We start from the raw sequence: 23,245 nt of genomic DNA, 5'->3' as shown, positions 1-23,245 counted from the left end.
CCAGCGTTTTCATTCTCCTCTTTCACTTTCATCAAGAGGCTCTTTGGTTACTCTTTGATTTCTGCCATAAGAGTGGTTTCATCTGCATATCTGTGGTTATTGATATTTCCCCCGGCAATCTTGATTCCAGCTTGTGCTTCATCCAGCCCAGCGTTTCTCATGATGTACTCTGCATATAAGTTAAATAAGCAGGGGACAATATACAACCTTGACGTACTCCTTTCCCTATTTGGAACCAGTCTGTTGTTCCATGTCTGGTTCTAACTCTTGCTTCTTGACCTGCAGGCAGGTAAGGTGATCTGGTATTCCCATCTCTTTAAGAATGTTCCACAGATTGTTGTGATCCACACAGTCAAAGGCTTTAGTGTAGTCAATGAAGCAGAAGTAGATGTGTCAGTGTCGGTTCATCAATTATTAACAAATATGCTATTCTGGTGTAGGGTTTTGATGATGGAGGAGTATGTGGATTTGTGACTAGGAGTATATGGGAGCTCTCTGTACTTCCTGCTCTATTTTGCTGTGAACTTAAAACTGCTCTAAAAAGCAAACTCTAGGGCTTCCCTGGTGGCTCAGTGGTAAAGAATTTGCCTGCCAATACAAGAGACATAGAATTCAATCCCTGATCTGGGAAGATCCCACATGCTGCAGGGCAACTAAGCCCTTGTGCTACAGCTATTGAGCCAGTACTCTAAAGCCTGGAAGCCACAACTACTGAGCTCGAGGGCTGCAACTACTGAAGCCTGCACTCCCTGGAGCTGTGCTCCACAGCAAGAGAAGCCACTGCAACGGCCTACTGCAGTGCATCTCTCACTGCAGTGAGAAGGCCACACACCGCAACTAGAGAGTCGCCCCACTTGCCGCAACTAGAGAAAAGCCCACACAGCAGTGGAGACCCAGCACAGCCAAAAATAGATAGGAACAACTTCAAAATCTTTTTTATAAAGCAAATCCTATCATAAAGAGACAAATAATGAAGAGATGATTATTAATAGATATTATTACACACTAATAACTAATAATGATAAAAATAATGTGATTTGGGTATTAGTAGAAACAGATCAGTGAGAAAGAACAGAAAGCTAAAAATATTCCCATTTACAAAAATAAAGATGGCATTTTGAATTAGATGAGGTGCTCACAGACCCTGGGCATGACCCCAGAGAGCAACACTATGCAAGCCTACTGCCAGCCCAGTAGCTCCAGACAGCTCAATGTTTATGGCTGCTGCTGCTAAGTCGCTTCAGTCGTGGCCGACTCTGTGCAACCCCATAGACGGCAGCCCACCAGGCTCCCCCGTCCCTGGGATTCTCCAGGCAAGAACACTGGAGTGGGTTGCCATTTCCTTCTCCAATGCATGAAAGTGAAAAGTGAAAGTGAATTCGCTCAGTCGTGTCTGACTCTTCACGACCCCATGGACTGTAGCCCACCAGGCTCCTCCATCCATGGGATTTTCCAGGCAAAAGTACTGGAGTGGGGTGCCATTGCCTTCTCCTGTTTATGGCTAGCATGACCACTTTTTCTCTAAAAAGAAACCATTCTATTACAAACTCACTATACAACAAATTAAATAGGAGACATTAAAAATTAGAAAATACATGTGTTTATTTTAAAGTGAGAAAAATGTTTTCTTGGCATAAAACCACAAAGAGAAAATCTCAGAAGAAAAAATGAAACAGAATTATAGGGTGTCCAAAAAAGTTTATTATATATGAGAGAGAAAGGTTACTTTCCTTATTATATAAAAAGATTTTAGAACTATTAAGAAAATGAAAAACCAATATAAAAATTGACAAAGGATGTTAGTGAATAATCCAGAAAATAAATATACAAAGCCAATAAAAATATGACAAAATTTCATCTTACTAACTAGGATTTAGTAAATCCATTATTTGCCTAAGTGTTTAGAGAGAGTTTTTTGGTTTTTGCTTTTGAAAGGGTGGAACAAACTTCCTCAACCTTCTTGGTAAGAAGTTTGGCAGCAAGTTTAAAGAACTATAAATATTAGAGATAAACACAAAACTTTATATGAAAAGCTGTTTGGTTTACATAGTCTGCAACACAGGCATGATTAAACAAACCATGCTGTATTCATAATCTGATATAATAATAAGCAGCTATTAACACTTTTATTGAAAACAAAGAAATGATGTAAGAATATCTCAAAACAGGATGTCCACAATTTCCTGATTTTAAGAAAAATTAGATAATTTTTTACTTTTACTGTATAATTGTTTACTTTTAAGATTTTTTTAAAAGATTTTTATTTTTAGGATTTTTATTTTTTCTTCTTTGTTCTTTTCTCTGATTTAAATTTTTTGGTAAAATACATTAACTAATTTTATAATTATGAGAAAATGTCATTTTCTGTTTAAATAAAAAGTACCCCACTACCAAAAAAATCCAGCAATTAGAATCAGCTAGGATGTGGGAAAGAACCCAAGATGGAATAAAAATAATAACAAATAAACCTAACACTATTACAAATAGATGAGGTAACCACACTAAAACGTGGAGAAGGGAACTTACCAAAATAACTTTGTAAAATCATATTATGGCTGAGTACTGTAAGACTAAGGAATGTGTGAAAATACTGCGCTCTAGTTAGTAAATTTATTTCTCAAAGGGGTATGGGATGGCAATTCTAAAACTACTTTAGGTGTATAATGGGATTGAACAAATAAGCATATATATCACAGATAACTGAAGCCAGATCTGTCAGTTGGGAGAAAAAAATTTCAAATAAAAAAGATAAAAGCTAGAATAAAATCTATGGTGTCAAATGCAATTGGAGGTACTGATATGAAAACAGTGTGTGTGTGATATACACAAATAGATGCCAAATAAATATAAAAATTTCTCAGCTCTCTCTGTTGAAAGGGCTTAGGAGCAATGACAGTCCAACAGTGGTATACACCTAGCACTCAGATCTTGGTTTCTATTACCATCTCCAACAAAAGGAACCAGGTTCCGTGGAGAAGTGTTGATTACAAGGCTTTGATGAGATTTCACGTTTGAAGGCACTGATATGATCATATATTGAGAAGAAAATGGATTAGAGGAATCAAGTAGATAAGTAAGACCAGCTGGGAAGTTACTGCAATAGTCCAAGACAGAGATGAAGGTAAACAAATGTTAGGTAGACCATGTGGTGGTCCTAGATGAGATATGGAGAATGGATCTGGAAGATATTTAGGAAGTAAAGGTGACAAGACCTGGTGGCAGACTGGATTTTGAGTGGTAAAGTAAAAGAAGAAAATGATCAGCTTTTACTCCTGGGATGGACATACAGATGGATGAATATGTCATTAACCAAGATCAGGAACAGGTTTACATGAAATCATAATCAATTCTATCTCGGACAGGTTGAGTTTGAGATACCCTGGGGATATCTAAATGATGACATAGTAAACAACTGAATATACATAGCTGGGGTAAGGAAAGAGGTAAGCAAACAGAGTTTGCTGCCTTAGCCACCGTGCATGTTCCAAATGTAAGGGCCACTGATACTCCCACCAGTCATACCCACTGAATCTCAAGCACTTAGCCAGTACCATACAAATATATATTCAACAAATGCTTATTATATCTCTTATGTGCCCAATACCCTGCTGGGATACAGAAGTAAGAGACACATTGGTCCTTCTGATAGACAGTTTAATGGCCAAGGATTCTTCCCATCTGAGGATCCATTCACCTTTCAAATGTGATTTTGCAATATGTCTGTGTCTCCACTCTCTTGAACTGGGCTGGCCTTGTGAATTGCTCTAATCCACAGAATGTGGTAGAAGGGATGTGATAGTTCTGGAGCCCAGGCCTTAAAAGGGCCTGTGGCTTCTGCTTTCCTTTTTCAGGACACCGCCCTGAGAACAGTATGAAAGTAAGATCTAACTTACTGGAGGGTGAAAGGGCATGTAGAAGAGAACTGAGACACCAACTGCCAATAGCCAGCGCCAATTGTCAGAAATGTGGAGGAAGACATCGGGACTTTCTAGCCTGACCACCCTTCTAGCAGCTACGAAAGCAAGCCCAGCTGATCCAGTAGAGGAACTGTCTAACCAACCCACAGAACTGTGAGAAACAATAAAGCATTGTTTTAAGTGCACTTAGTTTGGAGGGTGGGGTGTTATGCCACTAGAGATAATCAATACAGAAACTGATACCTAAAAAAGAGGCTTGCTGGCCTAGCAAAAACCCAAAGCACTGACTTTGGGACTGGCTGGTGAGCAGAGGTTAGAAAGACAATGAAGTAACTATTAGTGAAGACTAGAGAAGTGCTATAGGAAGTTGCTATAGGAGTTGCTACAGGAGTCTGGACAAAAGAGAACCATGTAGTTCAGTGGTATGATAACTGGCAACCTGCAGTAACTTGGAAGACAGAAAATGGCTTAGGAGTTTTCCAGGAGGAATGCTGAAGAAAATATCAAATGGAATTTTTTAGCTGCATATGATAAGGTGTGGAGAGAAAGAGGGCTTCCCAGGTGGTGCTAGTGGTAAAGAACCTACCTGCCAGTGCAGGAGACATAAGAGACTCAGGTTCGGTCCCTGGAGGAGGACATGGCAACCCACTCTAGTATTCTTGCCTGGAGAACACTCATGGACAGAGAAGTCTGGCAGGCTACAGTTTATAGGGTCGCATAGAGTTGCATATGACTGAAGCAACTTAGCACGCACACACAGAGAAAGAAATAAGATAAAGAAAGAACTTTTAGCTAGACAAAAGAACTTCTAAGAATCTCAAGGGCATTTTTCCATAGTAGCCTGAGCCACCCAAAGTAGAGAAAGGCCTATTTGAAAAATAACCATTGATGTGGTTTTGGAACATGAAATGAACTCAATCAGATTCACAGGAAACCCATGAATATTTCTGAAATAATTGTATCACTGAGAGTACCACCAGCTTGACCTATGGAGGCAGTTTCAAACACAAAGGAGCCTCTGGGGTCTCAATTTCTCTTATGCTGGAAACAGGCTATGAAATCTACTCAGCTGCAAATATGGGCTACATCTCATTGAAAAGGAAGACTTCTCAGCAGGGCCAAGAACCCAGGTGGCACAGCCCAGAGCCAAGACGAATATGGCATAGAAAACACACAGAGGAGTAAAACCAGACCTTAATCAAGGCATATTTCATACCTCAGAGTAGGAGCCTTGCTAATGTATAACCAGGTGGCTTTCAGAACTGCTATGGACTAGTGACTGCTATGGAGAAGGCAATGGCACCCCACCCCAGTACTCTTGCATGCAAAATCCCATGGACGGAGGAGCCTGATGGGCTGCAGTCCATGGGGTTGCGAAGAGTCGGACGTGACTGAGTAACTTCACTTTCACTCTTCACTTTCACGCATTGGAGAAGGAAATGGCAACTCACCCCAGTGTTCTTGCCTGGAGAATCCCAGGGACGGGGGAGCCTGGTGGGCTGCTGTCTATGGCGTCGCACAGAGTCGGACACGACTGAAGCAACTTAGCAGCAGCAGCAGCAGTGACTGCTATGTACCAATTTCTCCTCTTTTGGAACAGGAGTGTCTATTGTGGTTTGTGTGCATCCACAGTTGTTCAGTCGTGTCTGACTCTTTCTGACCCCATGGACTGTAGCCTGCCAGGCTCCTCAGTCCATGAAATTTCCCAGGCAAGAATACTGGAGTGGGTTGCCATTTCCTTTTCTAGGGGATCTTCCCAACCCAGAGATCAAGTCCAAATCTCCTGCACTAGTAGGTGGATTCTTTACCTCTGAGCCACCTGGGATTCTGTTCCTATCTCACCATTGCTTACTGGATGCATGTGTGGGCCAATGTGTGTTCTTGTTGACTGTTCTCTGAATCAGAAAGATTCACACATGGGGAATCTCACACAGGTCTCAAGATCCCAGATTTCAAACTTGATGTGTTAACTGGGATGAGATTTTTGGGTGCTAAAGATAAGGGGTAAAACATTTTACATGTGGGAGAAATGTGAATAATCTGTGGCCAAAAAATAACTGTGATAGATTGTTTAATAGCAAAAATTACTCCCATCTTAGTATGCAAAGATGGATTCTATTTCTTTATGTTATTTAGTCTGGGATGGTCATACAACTTGCTTTGATCAACAAAATGTGGTGTGCACATTCTTGAGCCTATTCCTCAAGAAGACTTATAGCTTTTTCTCGTGCTTTGTTAGAATGATGTCCAAGACCACTGTGTAAGGAAGCCAGTCTAGCCTATGGGAGGATGAAAGGCCATGTAAAAGAGTCAAGGAATCCCAGCTGACAGCCACTATCAACTGCCAGATATTCAAGTCAGTCCATCTTAAACCAACCAATTCAGCTGACCTCGACCTGAATGTAGCCACATGAGTGAGTGTAGATGATGCCTGAAGAGGAACTGCAAGACCCACCCACAGAATCACAAGAAATAGTAAACTGTTATTGTAAATCACTTAGTTTTAGGGTAGTCTGTTACACAGCATTAGATAACTGACGCAATCCTGATTTTACAGGTTGTATAGTCTAGTGGAAAAAACAGACAAGTAAGCCAGTAATCCACTAACAGTGCAAGGAGATGCTCTTTACAATAAGGATGCACAGGAAAGCCGTGGGAGCACACAGAAGGGAAAAAGCTTCATTTGGTGGGAATGCGTGAGTGTCAGAGGAAGGAGCATTCACTCTGAGAGCTAAAACATAAGAGGCATTTTTAATTAACATGGGTAAGGGGACTGCTACATAACGATCCCAAGCTAAGAAAGAATTTGAGGAAATACAACAGGAAGGGAAGAAAAGAGAAACAGAAAAAATAAACAGAAAATAAACGATACAGTGGCAGACTTAAGTGCTTACATAATTACCTTAAATGTAAATGGTCTAAATAATATGAAACAAAAGAGCCCACAGTCCATGGGTTAGCGCTGAATCGCAAGGCAAAACACTTACCGTTTGGTTTTCTGGGTTCTGTTCTCTGCAAGTCTGAGGAGAGCTGCTGCTCCTTCTGGGGGGCTCTGCTTGGAGACCCTCTACCTGGAGATCGTCTGCAGGCTTTCCGCTCAGGGCCTTGGGCCTTGTCGCTGCAGGGGGGCTGTTTGCTGGGGGCCCGGCTCTGTCTGTGGGGCTCAGCTTGGGTTCCGGGCAGACAGAGAGGAGCATGGGGTCTGCAGGAATCTGGGCTTAGCCTTCCTTTCTGCTGTTCTGCCTCTCTTCGCTTGTTTTCTTCTTCTCGTTTCCTGGGAACAAAACCAAGGGCAGAGAGGAAAAAATTCAGAGTGTTACCTATTCAAGTATTCCTGAGTGAGATTTGATTTTTAAAAGGAGCTACCACAACACAGGGGGGATTTGGTAATTCACAATTTCACAGATTCCTGACTTTTCTATCTGAAAGGATGATGGAGCTGGAAAGAACCTTATAGTTCAACCTGTGCCCAGCAGGGACACATATGACATGAAACTGTTTGCTGAGATACAGCAGGATCCCATGGTTTGTGTCCCCAAGCTAGTGATCCCCGGAGCTGTAACTACACTCTTTTCTCCTGTTTCAGAAAGTACATCAGAATGCAACTGAGAATGATAAGCAGAGGGATAACCTTTAATCTTCTCTATTCATTAAAAAGACCACTGGCAAACCTTAACGATTACGTGAAAAAATACGCAAATAGACCTTGAGTAAGTCACTTTCCTGTCGAAGACTCAATTTCTCCAGGTCTAAGGCTCGTATGACAGCTCGTGTGTGTGCACGTGTGTGCTCAGTTTTGTCTGACTCTTTGCAACCCCAAGGACTGTAGCCCGCCAGACTTCTTTGTCATGGAATTTTCCAGGCAAGAATACTGGAGTGGGTTGTCATTTCCTGCCCCAGGGGATCTTCCTGAGCTAGGGATTGAGCCTAAATCTCTTGCATCTCCTGCATTGGCAGGTGGATTCTTTACCATTAGAGCCATCTGAGAAGCGCTTATATGATAGCTAATAATGCTGAACTGATTTAAGAGTCTGTTTGGATGTCTTGTGAAAGCCCCAGTGGCTCAAATGGTAAAGAATCTGCCTTCAAAGCAGGAGACTAAGGTTTGATCCCTGGTTCAAAAATATCCCTTGGAGAAGGAAATGGTTACCCACTCCAGTATTCTTTCCTGGAGAATACCATGGACAGAGGAGCCTGGCGGGTTGCAGTTCATGGGGTCACAAAGAGCCAGACACAACTGAGTGACCAATAGTTTTTTACTTTTCACTTTTGGAATGTCTTGATAAAATCAGGGCTATGTTTTATAATGAGATGGAGAGATTTCTTTTATCAGAGTATCTGGTATCAGGGTCCCTCTTAGTTGGGGGCCTTGTTTACACAAATATTTTAATAAGCTTGAGGACAGGATTGAGTGCTGGTAGAAGATGAGACCCTCAGGGCCTAGGTGATGACTGACTTTGAGGCTCCAGAGAAGAGGCCTGATCTCTCAGGATACAAAGAATTTACTTGTAGTTCCTGACAGGGAGGGAAGAGATGAAGAACAAGAGAGAGAACGGAGGGGGAAGAGGAGATGAAAGACTGGGTACCGCGTGGAGCAAGGGTGGGACAGAGAATCCGCCCAGGGTGAGGGGACAGCCAAGGACTTTAGGTCCGTGATTCACATACTTTAAGGAATGGGATCTCCTGGGATCTTGGTAAAACCTAGATGCTGACTTGCCAGGCCTGGGGTCGGGCTCAAGATATTGTATTTCTATCAAGCACCCAGGTCATACAGGTACTATCGGGCCTCTGACCACACCCTGAGAAGCAAAGCTTAAGAGAACAGGCAAGTCTCATGTGGACTGTAAACTATCCTCAGGTGCACAGTTAATTATACCATATGGGATATGAAATGGGAATCTTCCTGATGACACCAGTTTTCTGGAAGGTGCCATGCTCATACATGCCTTTTCATAAGCAACCTGAAAGTTGCAGGGCTAAGGCCCCAGACACAGAAGCAAGAGCTGAGACAGAGACCCCAAGCCCCCAGGAAGTCACAGAATTCAGATTTCCACAGACTGTGCAATGTGAAGCAAAGCTTATTTATATCTCAAGGGACAGGGAAGACCAGATGACAGATATCTGAGTCACACTTAAATAGAAAGCCTGGTCAACCCAACTCCCCTTCTGAAGGTCTCTTGGCCTGTGTTGTGAAGCCCTCCTGGTAGGTTCCCGCTGGGTGCCACCCCAGAGACAGTGTTCCGGTGGGTCGTGCTGACTCCAGCGCAGCTCGAACGTTCTCATTCAGCTGCAGTCTTGTTACAGGGCTCTCCAAGCACTGACACTGGCGTATACTGCACTGCAATCGACAGGCGAGCCGGAGAGCCTGTCATCCTCAGTGCCTGCGATTCACATGGATGGTGCCATTTCAGTGTGATTCGTCTGGGAGAAGCCTGCTTTCAGAAGAAGGTGGAAGTATCTGGGTGGCAGAGGTGCTGCTAATTGATAACAGCCTTGCTCCTGGCAGGGAGGTGGGGAGCTGCTCTCTTTACGAGGCTGGATGAATAGAACTGCTTTAAGAGAATGTTGGTCCTGCAGACAGACAGGCGTGTGGGGTTGCCCAGCTCGGCACCTGCATGGATATATCACTGCCATCAACGGGGCCTTTGAGGTGATAACCTAGACTTTGTTATTTGAGCAGTCATTTATTTCGCTTTGTTTTAGGAGACCAAACAGCTCTCCTTTTCAATTCCAAGAAGCCGCTGTTCAATTAGCCCTGGGGGGCAAACTTTGTCACTGCAGACCTTTCTGGGCCTCCCACGAGGACAGCCATGGGATAAACAAGGGATCTAGCCTTTCAGAGTGATCAGGCTGGCCAGCACATGGGGAGCTCTGCCTTTTTAAGACTCCTCTGGAGGGGGAGGTTTGCAAAGGGGTTGGTTTTTCATTGTGGTAGAACTCAATAAGCCGGGAGAAAGAATGTAACCAGGAGAATATATAATTACACCCTCAGCTGAAGAACAGAATTAATGTTTTTCAAAAACTGATGCATTTTGCATTTTAAAAAATCTTTCAATGCACACATTCCACAAATGTGCATTTCACGAGAGCTGTGGTTCTTGATGTAAAAGTTGTGATCCTGAGGAGAAGGAGGGGGGATTAGAACTAGGGATTATGCCTGACCCGCATCCTATTTTATCTATACTGCCTCCTTGAAACAAAAAGCAACAACCACCACAATCACCACAACCACCACCACAGAGACACACACACAGGAAACAGCTCCTGAGAACGGAACATGATCCTGTATGTGTGTGTGTGTGTGTGTGTGTGTGTGTGTGTGTTAGTTGCCCTGGGAAAAAAAGGTCCAGAACCATTGCTTAGAGTCTAAGATGCTGAAAGAATCTCAGTTTACTGAGGCCAGGCTCTTGTTTGTCAGATAAGGAAACTGAGGCAGAGAGCTTAGTGACTTGCCTAATGTTACGTGCTAAACTATATACAGAGCTGAGCTGGACTTGGCAGCTTTACTTCGTCCTGTAAAATTCACTTCACAAAATCAATTTTTAAAAATTTCAATCTTCTTCTGTCATGTAAAAAATGAATTGAGTCATAAGAAGAAAGTGGCAACATCACATCAAAGTAACCATTAACAGCATTTCAAGTTAGCTTCTAGCTTAGCTTTTAGTCCTAAACTCTTAGAATCAATAATTATCCTAAAATTTCAGTGTGTTTTCTCTGACTAATTTATTGCAGAATGTCAAAGATCTTTAATCTTCAGGGTGGGCCATGCTATACACTTGACCTATTTTTGTAAAGTTCAGGAAACAAATAAAAGAGGACAAACTAAAGTTATTCTACTTTACATGAAATTTTAAAGAGAAAATAAACCCTGGCCATGACACAACAAGCAACATTTTAGCTGGAAATTTATTAAGATGGCAGAATCTTAACCAGTCCCACATTTTCCTCCCCTTTTTCTCTAAGGGAAATCAGCCAGACAACAGCTTCTGATGGGCCACCAATTAGTCTGGCTTGTACTGTCTTTCTAGAGCAATTTGAACCACTCCCTAGAGGCTCACAGTATAAAAATGTGAGAAAGCCAACCAGGGATCATCAGATCTCTGACATCTGCTTCAGGTGCTGTCCACCACAGGGTGAAGAGGGTCTCCAAAGGATGGGCTAGAGGAACGGGGGTTGTTTCCCCCAGAGGAAAAAAGACCAGAGGCGTACTTTGCTGATGCAAATCTCTGAAGGGCTGTAGTGGGGCAGAGATATACCCTGGAACTCTCCCAAGACAGATCTAAGACCCAAGGAGAGGACTTGACAAATGAGTAGCCGAGATGACAACAGCAAACAAACAAACAAAAAAGGCCGATAAGAAACCAAGTGAGCTCTGAACTGTGGCACTTATCATCACAGCCAATGAGGTTTATCCGAGCTGCAGTTATTGCTAATTGACAACTTTTCCAAGGAACGAATGTGGGTCAGTTGTAGTGAGTGAATGGACCTAGAGTGAAGTCAGAAGGAGATAAATGAATACTGTATATGAACGCATATATATGAAATCTAGAAAAACAGTACTTATGAACCTATTTATAAGGAAGAAACAGAGAGGCAGATACAGAGAACAGACTTGTGGGTATAGTGCAGAAAAGAGAGGGTAGGGTAGAATTGAGAAAGTACCAGTGACATATATAGACTATCATGTGTAAAACAGAGTTACTGGGAAGCTGCCATAGAACACAAGGAGCACAGCCCGGCTCTCTGTGATGACCTAGAGGGGTGGGATGAGAGAGGAGAGGGAGGCTCAAGAGGGAGAGGAGAAATGTGTAGTTGTGACTAATTCCTCTTATTGTGTGGCTGAGGCCAACACAACATTGTAAAGCAATTATCCTCAATAAAAAAAAGAAGAAGGAAAAAAGAAACCAAATTATCAAAAGATTGCTTGTCGTGCAGAGAACTAGGTCAAGGGCAGTAACTTCAACGACTTGAATGTTCCACGGCTTCAGCATCTCAGCATTGGAGGCATCTGTTTGCACAACACGGCACATTCTTGCCTCTGGGTCTGGAAAGTTTAAGTCCTGAAAGTTGATGGAGTTTTTTTTTCCCTATCCTACTGTGTGGCTTCCACAGAGAGTTGTTATTAATAGTTGTCCAGTTTCATCAAAAAGAAAGTAATTCTGCCAGACACCACAGAAATAAAGCAGCTCATTCTCATTCATGAGTACTCAGTTGCCAGTGCCATGAATACAGGACCAAGAGAGGTTTGAGAGATGTGATTAAAATGGTTTCCACAGAAAAGGAAGGTTAAGTTAGCGTGTCCTGCTGTTGCACTGATGACACCTGCATTTGCCCTGATGACTTTCTTGGTCATGGTCCTGGGGTAGGCTTGGGGCCAACTAATTTTCTTAACTTTCTCAAGGATTTAGGAGGATACTGGTATGCTCTGCTAGGTTAGCTCTGAGTCATAAGAAGATTTTTCCAGAACCATGTTGCAGAATTGATGGTGGCAGCTTGGTGCCACTCTCTTAACAGCCATTGGAGACAACATGCACAGCTGAGTGAGCGCTGGGTTAAGACAAAAGCTGACGGGAGCCTGGTGACCTTTGGCACCAACAGTTACATATTGCATATAAGTCAGAGAAAAGAAGCAGGGCCCTTCCATGCCAGCCTATCAGATAGTGCTAGGATCTGGAGAGCCTACTGCACAAGCATGGCTGGGGGGTGTTCCCCAGAACCAAGCCTTGGCAGGAACCCTGGCTTAGGGTAAGACTGAGATCCATGTGCCAACCTCCTCCCTTACTAGCTGAGTGATTTCAGGCAAGTTAATCGGTGTTATCATCCCCTGCATGAAATGAGTTTAAAGACAGTTGCCTTGTTTAATTTACTGAGTTATTGTAAAGGTTTAATGTATAAGAATTTTGTAAACTGTAAAGCACTATATCAATATAAGTAATCATTTTTATTTTATTGACAGGTAAAGCTGTTAAGCTGTCACTGGTTCTGGTTCAAAGTGAAGAAATGTGGGTGTGGCATGAATGCCTCACCATCTAGGAGTTACAGGGCTGGGCCTGATGATATTTTCAACAACATAGGGATATGAGAGTTGGACCATAAAGAAGGCTGAGCACCAAAGAATTGGTGCCTTCGAATTGTGGTGCCAGAGAAGCCTCTTGAGAATCCACTAGGCAACAAAGAGTAAAACCAGTCAATCCTAAAGGAAATCAACCCTGAATATTCACTGGAAGGACTAAGGCTGAAGCTCCAACACTTTGGTCACCTGATGCAAAGAGCCAACTCATTGGAAAAGACTCTGATGCTAGGAAAGACTGAGGGCAGGTGGAGAAGATGGTGACAGAGGATGAGATGGTTGGATGTTATCACCGATTCAATGGACATGAATTAGAACAAACTCTGAGAGATGGTGGAGTATAGAGGAGCCTGGCGTGCTACAGTCCATGGGATCGAAAAGAGTCAGACGGGACTTAGTGCCTGAAGAACAGGAAACATATCAAGGGCTTTAAGTCACTAGAAGTATGGAGGTACCTAACACAGTCCCTGCTCTCCAGGAACTGACAATCTAGTTGGGAAATCAGACCTATACCTCCTGCAGATGCTGAATTCAAGATATGATGCATGCTAAAACAGAAGTATTAACCCAGAGCTGGGGGTTGGGGATGTGGGAGACTAATTAAACTGGAATATAATAAAAAGGTTACACAGAAATAATGTCAAAGTGAGAAAGGAGGGAAGTGAGAGAAGGTTATTTCAGGCAGACAGAGGGCACAGCTCTCATAGAATCTTTGACTCAGAAGAGATCTGAGAGCCCAGCTCTTTTATATAGTTTTTAAAATTCCTTATATATTTATCCTGGAGAGATGATAATTCAATGTCTCCTGGAACATTTCCAATGAGAGGAAACTGATTACCTCAGAAGACAGAAAAGGTTTGGCTCTAACCTTTTCGGTTGGTACTGCATTGGATGGGGGGTGGGGGGGGTCTGTCAGATTCTATCTCTTCATTGTTGCTGAAGCACAGGCTTAGTAATATTTGGTCTTTGACTTCCTCTCAAGGGAATAAGAAAATGTCATGCGTTTTAGGACCTTTGACTTATAGAATATTATAGCTGGAAGGAACCTTAGATATCATTTAGTCCAATTTAAAAAAAATCTTTCTGTGATTCATAAACCATCTTAGAGAATGTGATAAAAATCTATAGATCCTCTCCTCCGACCAAATGTACATGCGCTCATACATACAAAATACTGTCTACAGTTTCAGGGCATTCATGGAGCCCCAAAACCTGTCCCGAACTAAAAAATTTTCTTTTCATTGAGAAACTGAGGCTCAGAGAAGTGGAATAGCATGGAGTGGAATGATGGACGTGTTCTCACGCATCAGACCACAGGTGAGCAGAAGATTCAGAACTAAAGGTCAACCCTGAAGAAAGGCACTGACAAACGGAAGATGTTTGGGGAGCAGGCTGCAAGGGGATCTATTACAAAGTAAGAAGGAGAGCTGGGGTCGGAGTGCGAGTATCAGGAGCACCTTCTTTAATTATCTGGAAGTTGGTTTATGGAAGAGGATTTAGACTTTTCTCTTTTGCTTCAAGGGGCAGCTCAAGATCAAAAGGGAGAAAAGAACGCCTGCCAACAGTGTGACACTCAGTCACGTCCGATTCTTTGTGACCCCATGGACTGTAGCCCACCAGGCTCCTCTGTCCATGGGGTTCTCCAGGCAAGAACACTGGCAACAGAACTGTCCACTAGTGAAATGTGCTGCCTTAGAGGCACAGAACTCCTTGTCACTTGACTTTTTGAGGACACAGAACAAACTCCCATTAAAGGAACTTGAGCATCATGAGAGCTTGAACTGGGTGACCCAAACTGGATTTGATTACATAACTCTAAGAGACACAGTCTCATACACTAGTCAGAAAGAAGCTCAGGCCTCCCAAGAGCGTGGGGGTGTAAGGAAAGGTGTAAGTGAGGAAGTGAAGAAAGTTCAAGATGATTGAGACATCAGGGGTGAGGGTGGGAGGGTGGAATTAGTGGAGAGAAAGGTGAGACTTGGAGATATAAGCAGAAGTAAAATGTTACAGGGTCTGACGTAGCATCACGAATGCTGTTCAAGAATGATGCCTGTATAGAGTGGTGGGACAGAAGGATTGAAACAAAAGGACATTTCAGAAAGAGGAATTAGCACGGCTGGTGGTGGCAGCACTAGCAGGGAGTCAGGAGGTGAAGAGAGACACAGCTGTGGTGACGCGTTGCATGGTTCACACGGTGAGCCTGAAGTGACAGGGACAACAGGGCACGCAAACGGAAATGTCCAAAGATCTGACACGGTGGCAAGTAACAAAAGGACAGCAAAGTGGACGTGCCTGGTGGAGAGCTGATGGTCTAGGATTAGAGTTCCAGGAGATTAAGATGTCAGAGAGATGAAGGGGTTATCTGCAAAGATAAAGTAATTTAAGTTTTAAGAGTAGATATATTTTCAATGAAAAAAATATGGCAAGGAAAGAAGTCTAAGGGGCTAGCCTGTAGCGCTGACTTCAATGTGGTGGTGGTATAATTGAAAAGATGTACGAAGGGAGAGTTCAGAAAGTTAGATGGGATCTGAGCTTAGAGAGTGAACAAAAACCCAGCAAAAAGGAAGCTTCAGGGAAAAAGAGCGATCAACATAAACACAGTCCTATTTTCATGTGCATTCAGCTCTGTGCTTTGGCAGGTAGATTACAGTAGTGTTCATTTTAGCAACACAGTGGAGGTGTAGTATGAGTTATAAAGTGCTTTTAAATGGATTATAGGTATTTCCTAAAAAAAAAAAAAAAAAAAAAAAAAGCCTTAGAAAATATGACTAAAACTTCTCTCTCTTTCAATTTCTCTGCCAGCAAAATAGAAATCACTTTAAGTTTAATCTTTGACACCCTTACTTTAAGGAAGGTGATTTCTGCCATCCTAAGATGAGAAGCTGGGGAGGGTATGTTGAGGCAATGTGATGTGTCTGGGCCGTCTTAGTCAATGAGGTGGCAGCAGCAAAGGCTAAATTTCACATTCTGATTTCTGTTCCTTAAAACCAAATTCAAAACCAAAATGAAACACTGACTCACATTTTCAGGAATAACTTTTGAGAAATAAAATGAACACAAATTAAATCAGTAATTCTCGATTAAAACATTTCTCTTGGAGATCTATGCTACAATGACTATTAGGAGGTGATGGTTAAGAAATGTTAAGAAACTCATTTACTCCCAATAATGAGGACCCATAAAGGGAAGACTGTGACTGAGAAAAGGTAAAGGAAGCTAAAATTTTCAGTTTTGGTAATTTCAATGATTATCACAGTAAGCACAGCTCCCATTTACAATTTTTTTAACAATCAATTTCAGAAACTAAGAATTAAGAACAGGGCTTCCCTCATGGCTCAGTGGTAAAGATCTGCCTGCCAACGGGTTTGATCCTTGATCTGGGAAGATCTCACATGCTGTGGAGCAACTAAGCCTGTGTGCCACAACTATTGAGCTTGAGCTCTAGCACCCAGGAGCCACAGCTACTGAAGCCCATGCATCCTTAAGCCCCTACTCTGCAACAAGAGAAGCCATCTCAAAAAGAAGTCTGTGTACCACAAAAAGAGTAGCCCACCTCCCCGCAACTAGAGAAAAAGCCGCATAGTAAGGAAGACCCAGCACAGCCACACACACACACACACACACACACACACACAAAGAATCTTCCTGTGATCTTTATCATCAGATGTTTTGGTTTTATACCTGCTAATGCAATACTCTCTTGCTATTTAAAATACCCAACATGTGTATAACAGAAAAGCCAAACAAAAACATAATCTAAAATCAATCACTCACAGTAAAAACAATCACAATGTATAATAAACTTCCTGGGTGGCTCAGATGGTAATGCATCTGCCTCCAATGCAGGAGACCCAGGTTTGATCCCTGGGTCAGGGAAGATCCCCTGGAGAAGGAAATGGCAACCCACTCCACTGTCCTTGCTGGGAAAATCCCATGGACAGAGAATTCTGGTGAGCTACAGTCCACAGGGTCTCAAACAGTCAGATACAGCTGAGCAACTAACAGTTTCAGATTTATAACAGGCACAAATGACTATTTCACACACTATATCATTACCCAAACAAGTGTGAGGTCCTCGAAGCAAGTACTATTTTCTCCTTAGGCTCAAGTCAAGAGTGTTGTATGTGCAGTAAGAATTCAATCAGTATTTCTGGAATAAATTGCATTAGTTAGTAGGGATTTTTTCAGGAATTGGTAGGGGAGAGCAAGTTATTTATACAAGTTGGTTGCTTTAATCAAATCAAAACTAGACTTATATTTGTCTAGTAGAAGCAGGCTAGACATTGGCGTGAGTTTCTCTTGAAAAGGTAGGAAGGGTGAGAGGACCAGATACTCCTTTGTGGCTCATTGCAGGCAGGGCCCTCACCCCCAACTCCTCGCCATGGGTGGGTATGGCAGTGATGTCTCCCACAGTTAGAACCCTGAGGACTAACCTAGAGGAACAGCCACCAAGTGGAGACAAGGCCGCGGTCCTTCCTGTTGGCCTCAGTCCCCTGAAGGACTGGTGAGCAGAAGTGGGGAGGTGATGTGGATGTAGGGATCACAGTTACTTCAGATTCCCTCCTGGTTCCCTCTCCTGGCCACTCCCACCACCGTGCCCCCTTCCACGCTGATGCCTGAGTTGTGAGAACACAGTCTCTACAGCTCACACTTACTTGGCAGCAGCATCCTTTCTCAACTGCTCATGCTTCATGAGGAGATTTTTCCGGTCTCGGAAAGCTTTTCGGACCTTGTACCCTTTGTAGACGGCCTGGATCTTGAAGGCAGCGATGTCCTGTATAGCTGCGATGGACAGGGCACCATGCTCCAACATGAACTGGATCACTTCATGACGCTCCCCAAGCAGAGCATAATCCAGGGGGGTGTACCTGAAGTAGGGAGATTTTTTTTTTAAGTGTTGTAAGGTAACCCTGCTTATTTAACTTATATGCACAGTACATCATGAGAAACGCTGGGCTGGAAGAAGCACAAGCTGGAATCAAGATTGCCGAGAGAAACATCAATAACCTCAGATACACAGATGACACCACCCTTATGGCAGAAAGTGAAGAGGAACTAAAAAGCCTCTTGATGAAAGTGAAAGAGGAGAGTTAAAAAGTTGGCTTAAAGCTCAACATTCAGAAAACTAAGATCATGGCATCTGGTCCCATCACTTCATGGCAAATAGATGGGGAAACAGTGGAAACAGTGGCAGACTTTATTTTGGGGGGCTCCAAAATCACTGCAGATGGTGACTGCAGCCATGAAATTAAAAGATGCTTACTCCTTGGAAGGAAAGTTATGACCAACCTAGATAGCATATTGAAAAGCAAAGACGTTTCTTTGCCAACAAAGGTCCGTCTAGTCGAGGCTATGGTTTTTCCAGTGGTCATGTATGGATGTGCGAGTTGGACTGTGAAGAAAGCTGAGTGCCGAAGAATTGATGCTTTTGAACTGTGGTGTTGGAGAAGACTCTTGAGAGTCCCTTGGACAGCAAGGAGATCCAACCAGTCCATTCTGAAGATCAGCCCTGGGATTTCTTTGGAAGGAATGATGCTAAAGCTGAAACTCCAGTACTTTGGCCACCTCATGCGAAGAGCTGACTCATTGGAAAAGACTCTGATGCTGGGAAGGATTGGGGGCAGGAGGAAAAAGGGGATGACAGAGGATGAGATGGCTGGATGGCATCACCAATTCGATGGACGTGAGTTTGAGTGAACTCTGGGAGATGGTGATGGACAGGGAGGCCTGGCATGCTGTGATTCATGGGGTCGCAAGGAGTCAGACACGACTGAGCAACTGAACGGAACTGAAGGTAATTCAGAGCACAGTTAAACTGGTGACATTATGCAGTAGGAGGAAACCTCATTCTAAGATATGGAATACTCCTCAGGCATGGCTATCTTCTGTCCTCCAGGGCTGTTCCTTTTTCTCTGAGGAGCACAGAACAAGGGTGGAGCTGGTATCTGGTGATTTGCACTGCTGACCATGTCTATTCCTCAGTTTTGCTCACTTTCTCACAAATTAGGGGCTTTGAGAATATATGATCACTTTTCTTCCTCCCCATGTTCTAAGTAATTCCTTAATCCTATCTAAAAAACACTGCAAATAATATTCTGTGAGGTTCCTAAGTTTGAGCCCTTGATTACCGATAGTTAATGTTTATGAAATGAAAAATATATCTCCAAATGGACAGAGTTAGTCTGTGAGAAGAATGGCCCTTTAAGCCCCTGCAGAAATGATGGATTATTAAACAGAGTTGGGACAACTGTACAGTCATCTGGGAAAACAAACAAAAAAAAGATTGTTACATCATTTTCACTCAAAAATGAATGCTGGATGAAGTAATGATCTAAATTTTTTTTTTTAAGGGAATTCCCTGGTGGTCCAGTGGTTAGGACTCCGTGTTCTCACTGCTGAGGGCCAACGTTCAATCCCTACTTGGGGAATTAAGATCCCATAAGCTTCATGGTGTGGCCAAAAAAAAAACCATGAAAGTAGAAGAAAAAATCATGGACAATTTTTAAAAATATTGGAGTGGGAAGTTTTTTCCAAAGAAAGATACAGAATGCAGAAACCTTAAGGTTGATAAATCCAAGTACATAAAAATAACAAATATTTATAGGGCAAAAACACCAATAACAAAGATAAAAGATAGTTCTTCAAACAGGAAATACTAGGGGCTGCTAGCATATAAAAATATGTTCAATGTCACTCATTTAAGAGAAATACAATTTAAGACTAACATGAGTGAGCACTTTAACCTAAAGATTAAAGAGGGAGACAGGCTCTCTACATACTAGGGAGGCAATCTAGCAATATATTTCACAATTATTCATGTATCTGCCCTCTGCTATAGCCTTTTCACTTATGGGCATTCATCCAATAGATCTGCTCTACTCTGAAGTGCTTTATGTATAAGGATATTCACAGAAGCACAGTTTGAAATAGTAAAACAATGGAAACAACCTCAATTCCATCAACAGTGAAAGTCATTTAGTCATGTCTGACCCTTTGCAACCCCATGGATTATACATTCCATGGATTTCTCCAGGCCAGAATACTGGAGTAGGTAGCCGTTCCCTTCTCCCGGGGGATCTTCCCAACCCAGGGATTGAACCCGCATGGCAGGCAGCAGATTCTTTACCAGTTGAGCTACCAGGGAAGCCCAAGAAAACTGGCATGGGTAGCCTATCCCTTCTCTAGCAGATCTTTCTGACCCAGGAATCAAACTGGAGTATCCTGCACTCAGGCAAATTCTTTACCAGCTGAGCTACCAGAGAAGCCCTCCATCAATATAGGACTGGTTAAATAAAGTAGAGGCCATCCCATCATAAAGTCATCTGCACAAAGCAGCCATTATTGTGTACATGAATAAATAAGGAAAAATCACCAGGATGACTTGTTCAGTGAAGGGAAAAAGAAAAAGTAAGAAACCAGAACAGTATTATGATGTGCTTCACTGATATAAAAAGAATATATCGCTATATGCTCACCTATGTAAAATACTGATATTACTCTCTAGAAGTTTCCCAAGAAAATGTGACAGTGATGTCTCTGGGGAGGAAGCTAGCTGTCTCGGAGGCAGGGATAGGAGGGATATTTAGTTTTACTAAGTGCCCTTTTATGCTTTTTAAATTTTGTACAGTGTACATACCTTTTTGATAAGTATATTATTTAGAAAAGATGGGTATTATTATTATCATAGAGTTATATATTAGAATTTCAACTGACTACTTTCTAGATCTGTGATTTTAGGCAGATTCTTTTAAAAAATACATCTTCTCTATTTTTGGAATATAAAACAAACCAGATAAATATACAGAAGAAAATAACAGTCATCTACACTCTCACTCTCAGAGTTAACCACTGTTAATATCTTGGGAAGTATGTTTCCTTTTTTAAAGAAAAATAATTACTTTGTAAAAAGGACACACAGTTTAAGAATTTAAATGATGTAAAAAGTACTAAAATTTGAGGTAAAGAAAATACCTCCAACCATCCAACTGGGGTAATAACAATGGTTGTCACTTCCTGACCAACTTACGCCCCACTTATCCTCATACAGATTTGGTATGATGAGAGAATAAAATAATCGGTGTGAAGAAGACAGCAGCGTGCCTGGCATGAGGGAAGCAGCTCATAAGAGCTGGTGTGATTAGTGCTATCACAGGACACACTGCAGCGCTTATATGTTGGTGACAGCACTTCTCACGAATGTTGTTTGCACAGACCCAAACTAGCGTTCGTGACCGCTGAACAACTGCCAGATCAGCTTCCTCTGGATGACTGCCACGGAGTCCGCGCAGTCACCGGTGTTGGAAGGAAATAATCAGCTGATGGATGAGCTGGAAAAATGATGACTATATGGGTGCATGATTAGACTCAGAAAATCAGCCCATGATTATAGAAAAGAAACTCTTCAAAACTCACCCAACAGTCACAGTAAGATACAAAAGGAAGAGGTTTTCAGTAAATGCAAAGGGTAGTTTGGTCACTTTAGTAAGGAGACTCTAAATTCAGAAGGAAGTTCTTGAATGCTAAAATGAATGAACCCCCGTTTTAGGACAGCTTGATCTGCCAGTACTGTTCAGAAACCAGAAGGCCATAAAGTAGAGGTGCCTGAATAAACTTTAAAACATTATTTACATGTAAATAGCATTTTGTAAATTCAGAAGAACTTTTACAAAATCCACTATATATTCTAAAATGCCTTTCATGACTGTACTTTCCCCAATAGAAAAAATCATCAGAGTCAGAGAACCACTGCAGTGAAGTTGACAGATTTAGTTTAACACACTCACTGAATAAATGAATAAACAGACCTGGAAAGATTAAGCAACGTGCTGAAGTCTACGTAACTAGTTACCTGAAAAACCTAGATGGGATTATAATCAGATGTTGCCCTGTTCAGTACAGTAATCCTTCCATAATTCATCTCTCAATCATTGAATATATGTCTCCTACGGAATGAAACTGCTTCTAAATCAATGTGCAAATGACATATGTATTTTTATTAAGCCTGATCATTTTTTCTATAATTATTAATATGTAGTATCTTTCACATAGTATATAAGAAGGATTATCAAAATATGGCTTATGAAAGTGAGGCCTAAGTTATGTGTTTACTTACAAATATGACAAAACGAAATGACATGGACATAATATTCCCTAAAGAATGCTGAACCGGAGGTCAGCAGACCTGTATGACCCTGGGCATTCTCTTCACTTCTCTGAGTTTCTGTTTCCTCATCTGTAAAACGTGAAAGGAAGGGGAGAAGAACTAGATTTCTCAGGCTGCTTGTGGATGGAAAGTTGCATTTCAAATATGTTAAATATTTTTATTATAAAAAAATCATATTTTTATTATGAGAAGCTTTAAGCATAAACAAAAGTAGAGCGAACAGCACACTAATGCTTTGTACACTCATTACCAAATAATTAGCAAAATTTTACTACATTCACTTCATCTACTCCTTTCTTTTTTATTTTTGCTGAAGTATTTTAAAAGCAAATCCCAGGGGAATTCCCTAGTGGATCCAGTGGTCAGCACTCAGAGATTTCACTGCCATGGGCCCAGTTTCAAACCCCTGTGGGGAAAGATCCCACAAGCCATCAATCAATCAATCAATAAAGCAAATCCCAGACTCTGATCATTTAATCTCTCTGCATTTTAGATTCATCTATAATAAGGTGAACATAATCACAATGCCATTGTATTAACAAAATTAACAGAAATTCCTTAGCAAGATCTAATGCCTACTTTAAACACACATTTTCCTGATTTTCTTTTAAAAAATGTCTTTTTCCTTTTTTTTTTTTTTTTTTTACAATTAGTTTCTTCAAATTACTTTTCGGTCAATTTTTTGATTCAAGTAGACACAAACTAAATACCTAGCAAGGCTTTAAGACTAAAGCCTGTACTTAGTGTTTAGGCAACTGACCGCATTGTGATTATTACTATTGAATCTTTCTTCATCCCAAACTCAACTGAGACACATTCGAGCGCTGTGAAGATTCCCATCTATGTCAGAGTATGGCTGTCAGATAGTTATTGACTGAAAGCCAGCACTAGGTGGCAAAAATTATGTCTATACAGAGAACATCAAGCGGTTTGTGTCAATGCATGTGAAGTAAAAATTAACAGTACATTGATGGTAACCAGTCAAGAAACAATGCAGATAAAGACAAGAGACAAGATACAATTGGACTTGCCATGTGGGAATGGTCTGATGGAACAAGTAGAATGCCTAAACTGGAATGTCAATAAACATAAAAG

The 23,245-nt window shown here is 41.8% G+C and overlaps 1 protein-coding gene across 6 annotated transcripts in view; it reads right to left on the bottom strand.

The window, feature by feature from the left end:
- INVS (inversin) overlaps positions 1-23,245 on the bottom strand; it is a 131,252-nt gene that overhangs the window by 17,794 nt on the left and 90,213 nt on the right. For all 6 annotated transcript variants that reach the window (XM_055578640.1, XM_055578639.1, XM_055578643.1 and 3 more), the window contains 2 exons: positions 17,643-17,855; positions 6,905-7,191 (listed from right to left, as the gene is read on the bottom strand). In XM_055578640.1, the coding sequence (XP_055434615.1) occupies positions 6,905-7,191; positions 17,643-17,855 (500 nt within the window). The remainder of the gene's footprint in view (positions 1-6,904; positions 7,192-17,642; positions 17,856-23,245) is intronic.

Source organism: Bubalus kerabau, chromosome 4 (assembly GCF_029407905.1).
Source record: "Bubalus kerabau isolate K-KA32 ecotype Philippines breed swamp buffalo chromosome 4, PCC_UOA_SB_1v2, whole genome shotgun sequence".
NCBI classification, from domain to species: Eukaryota; Metazoa; Chordata; class Mammalia; order Artiodactyla; family Bovidae; genus Bubalus; species Bubalus kerabau.
This window is presented reverse-complemented; position numbering and strand designations above follow the sequence as displayed.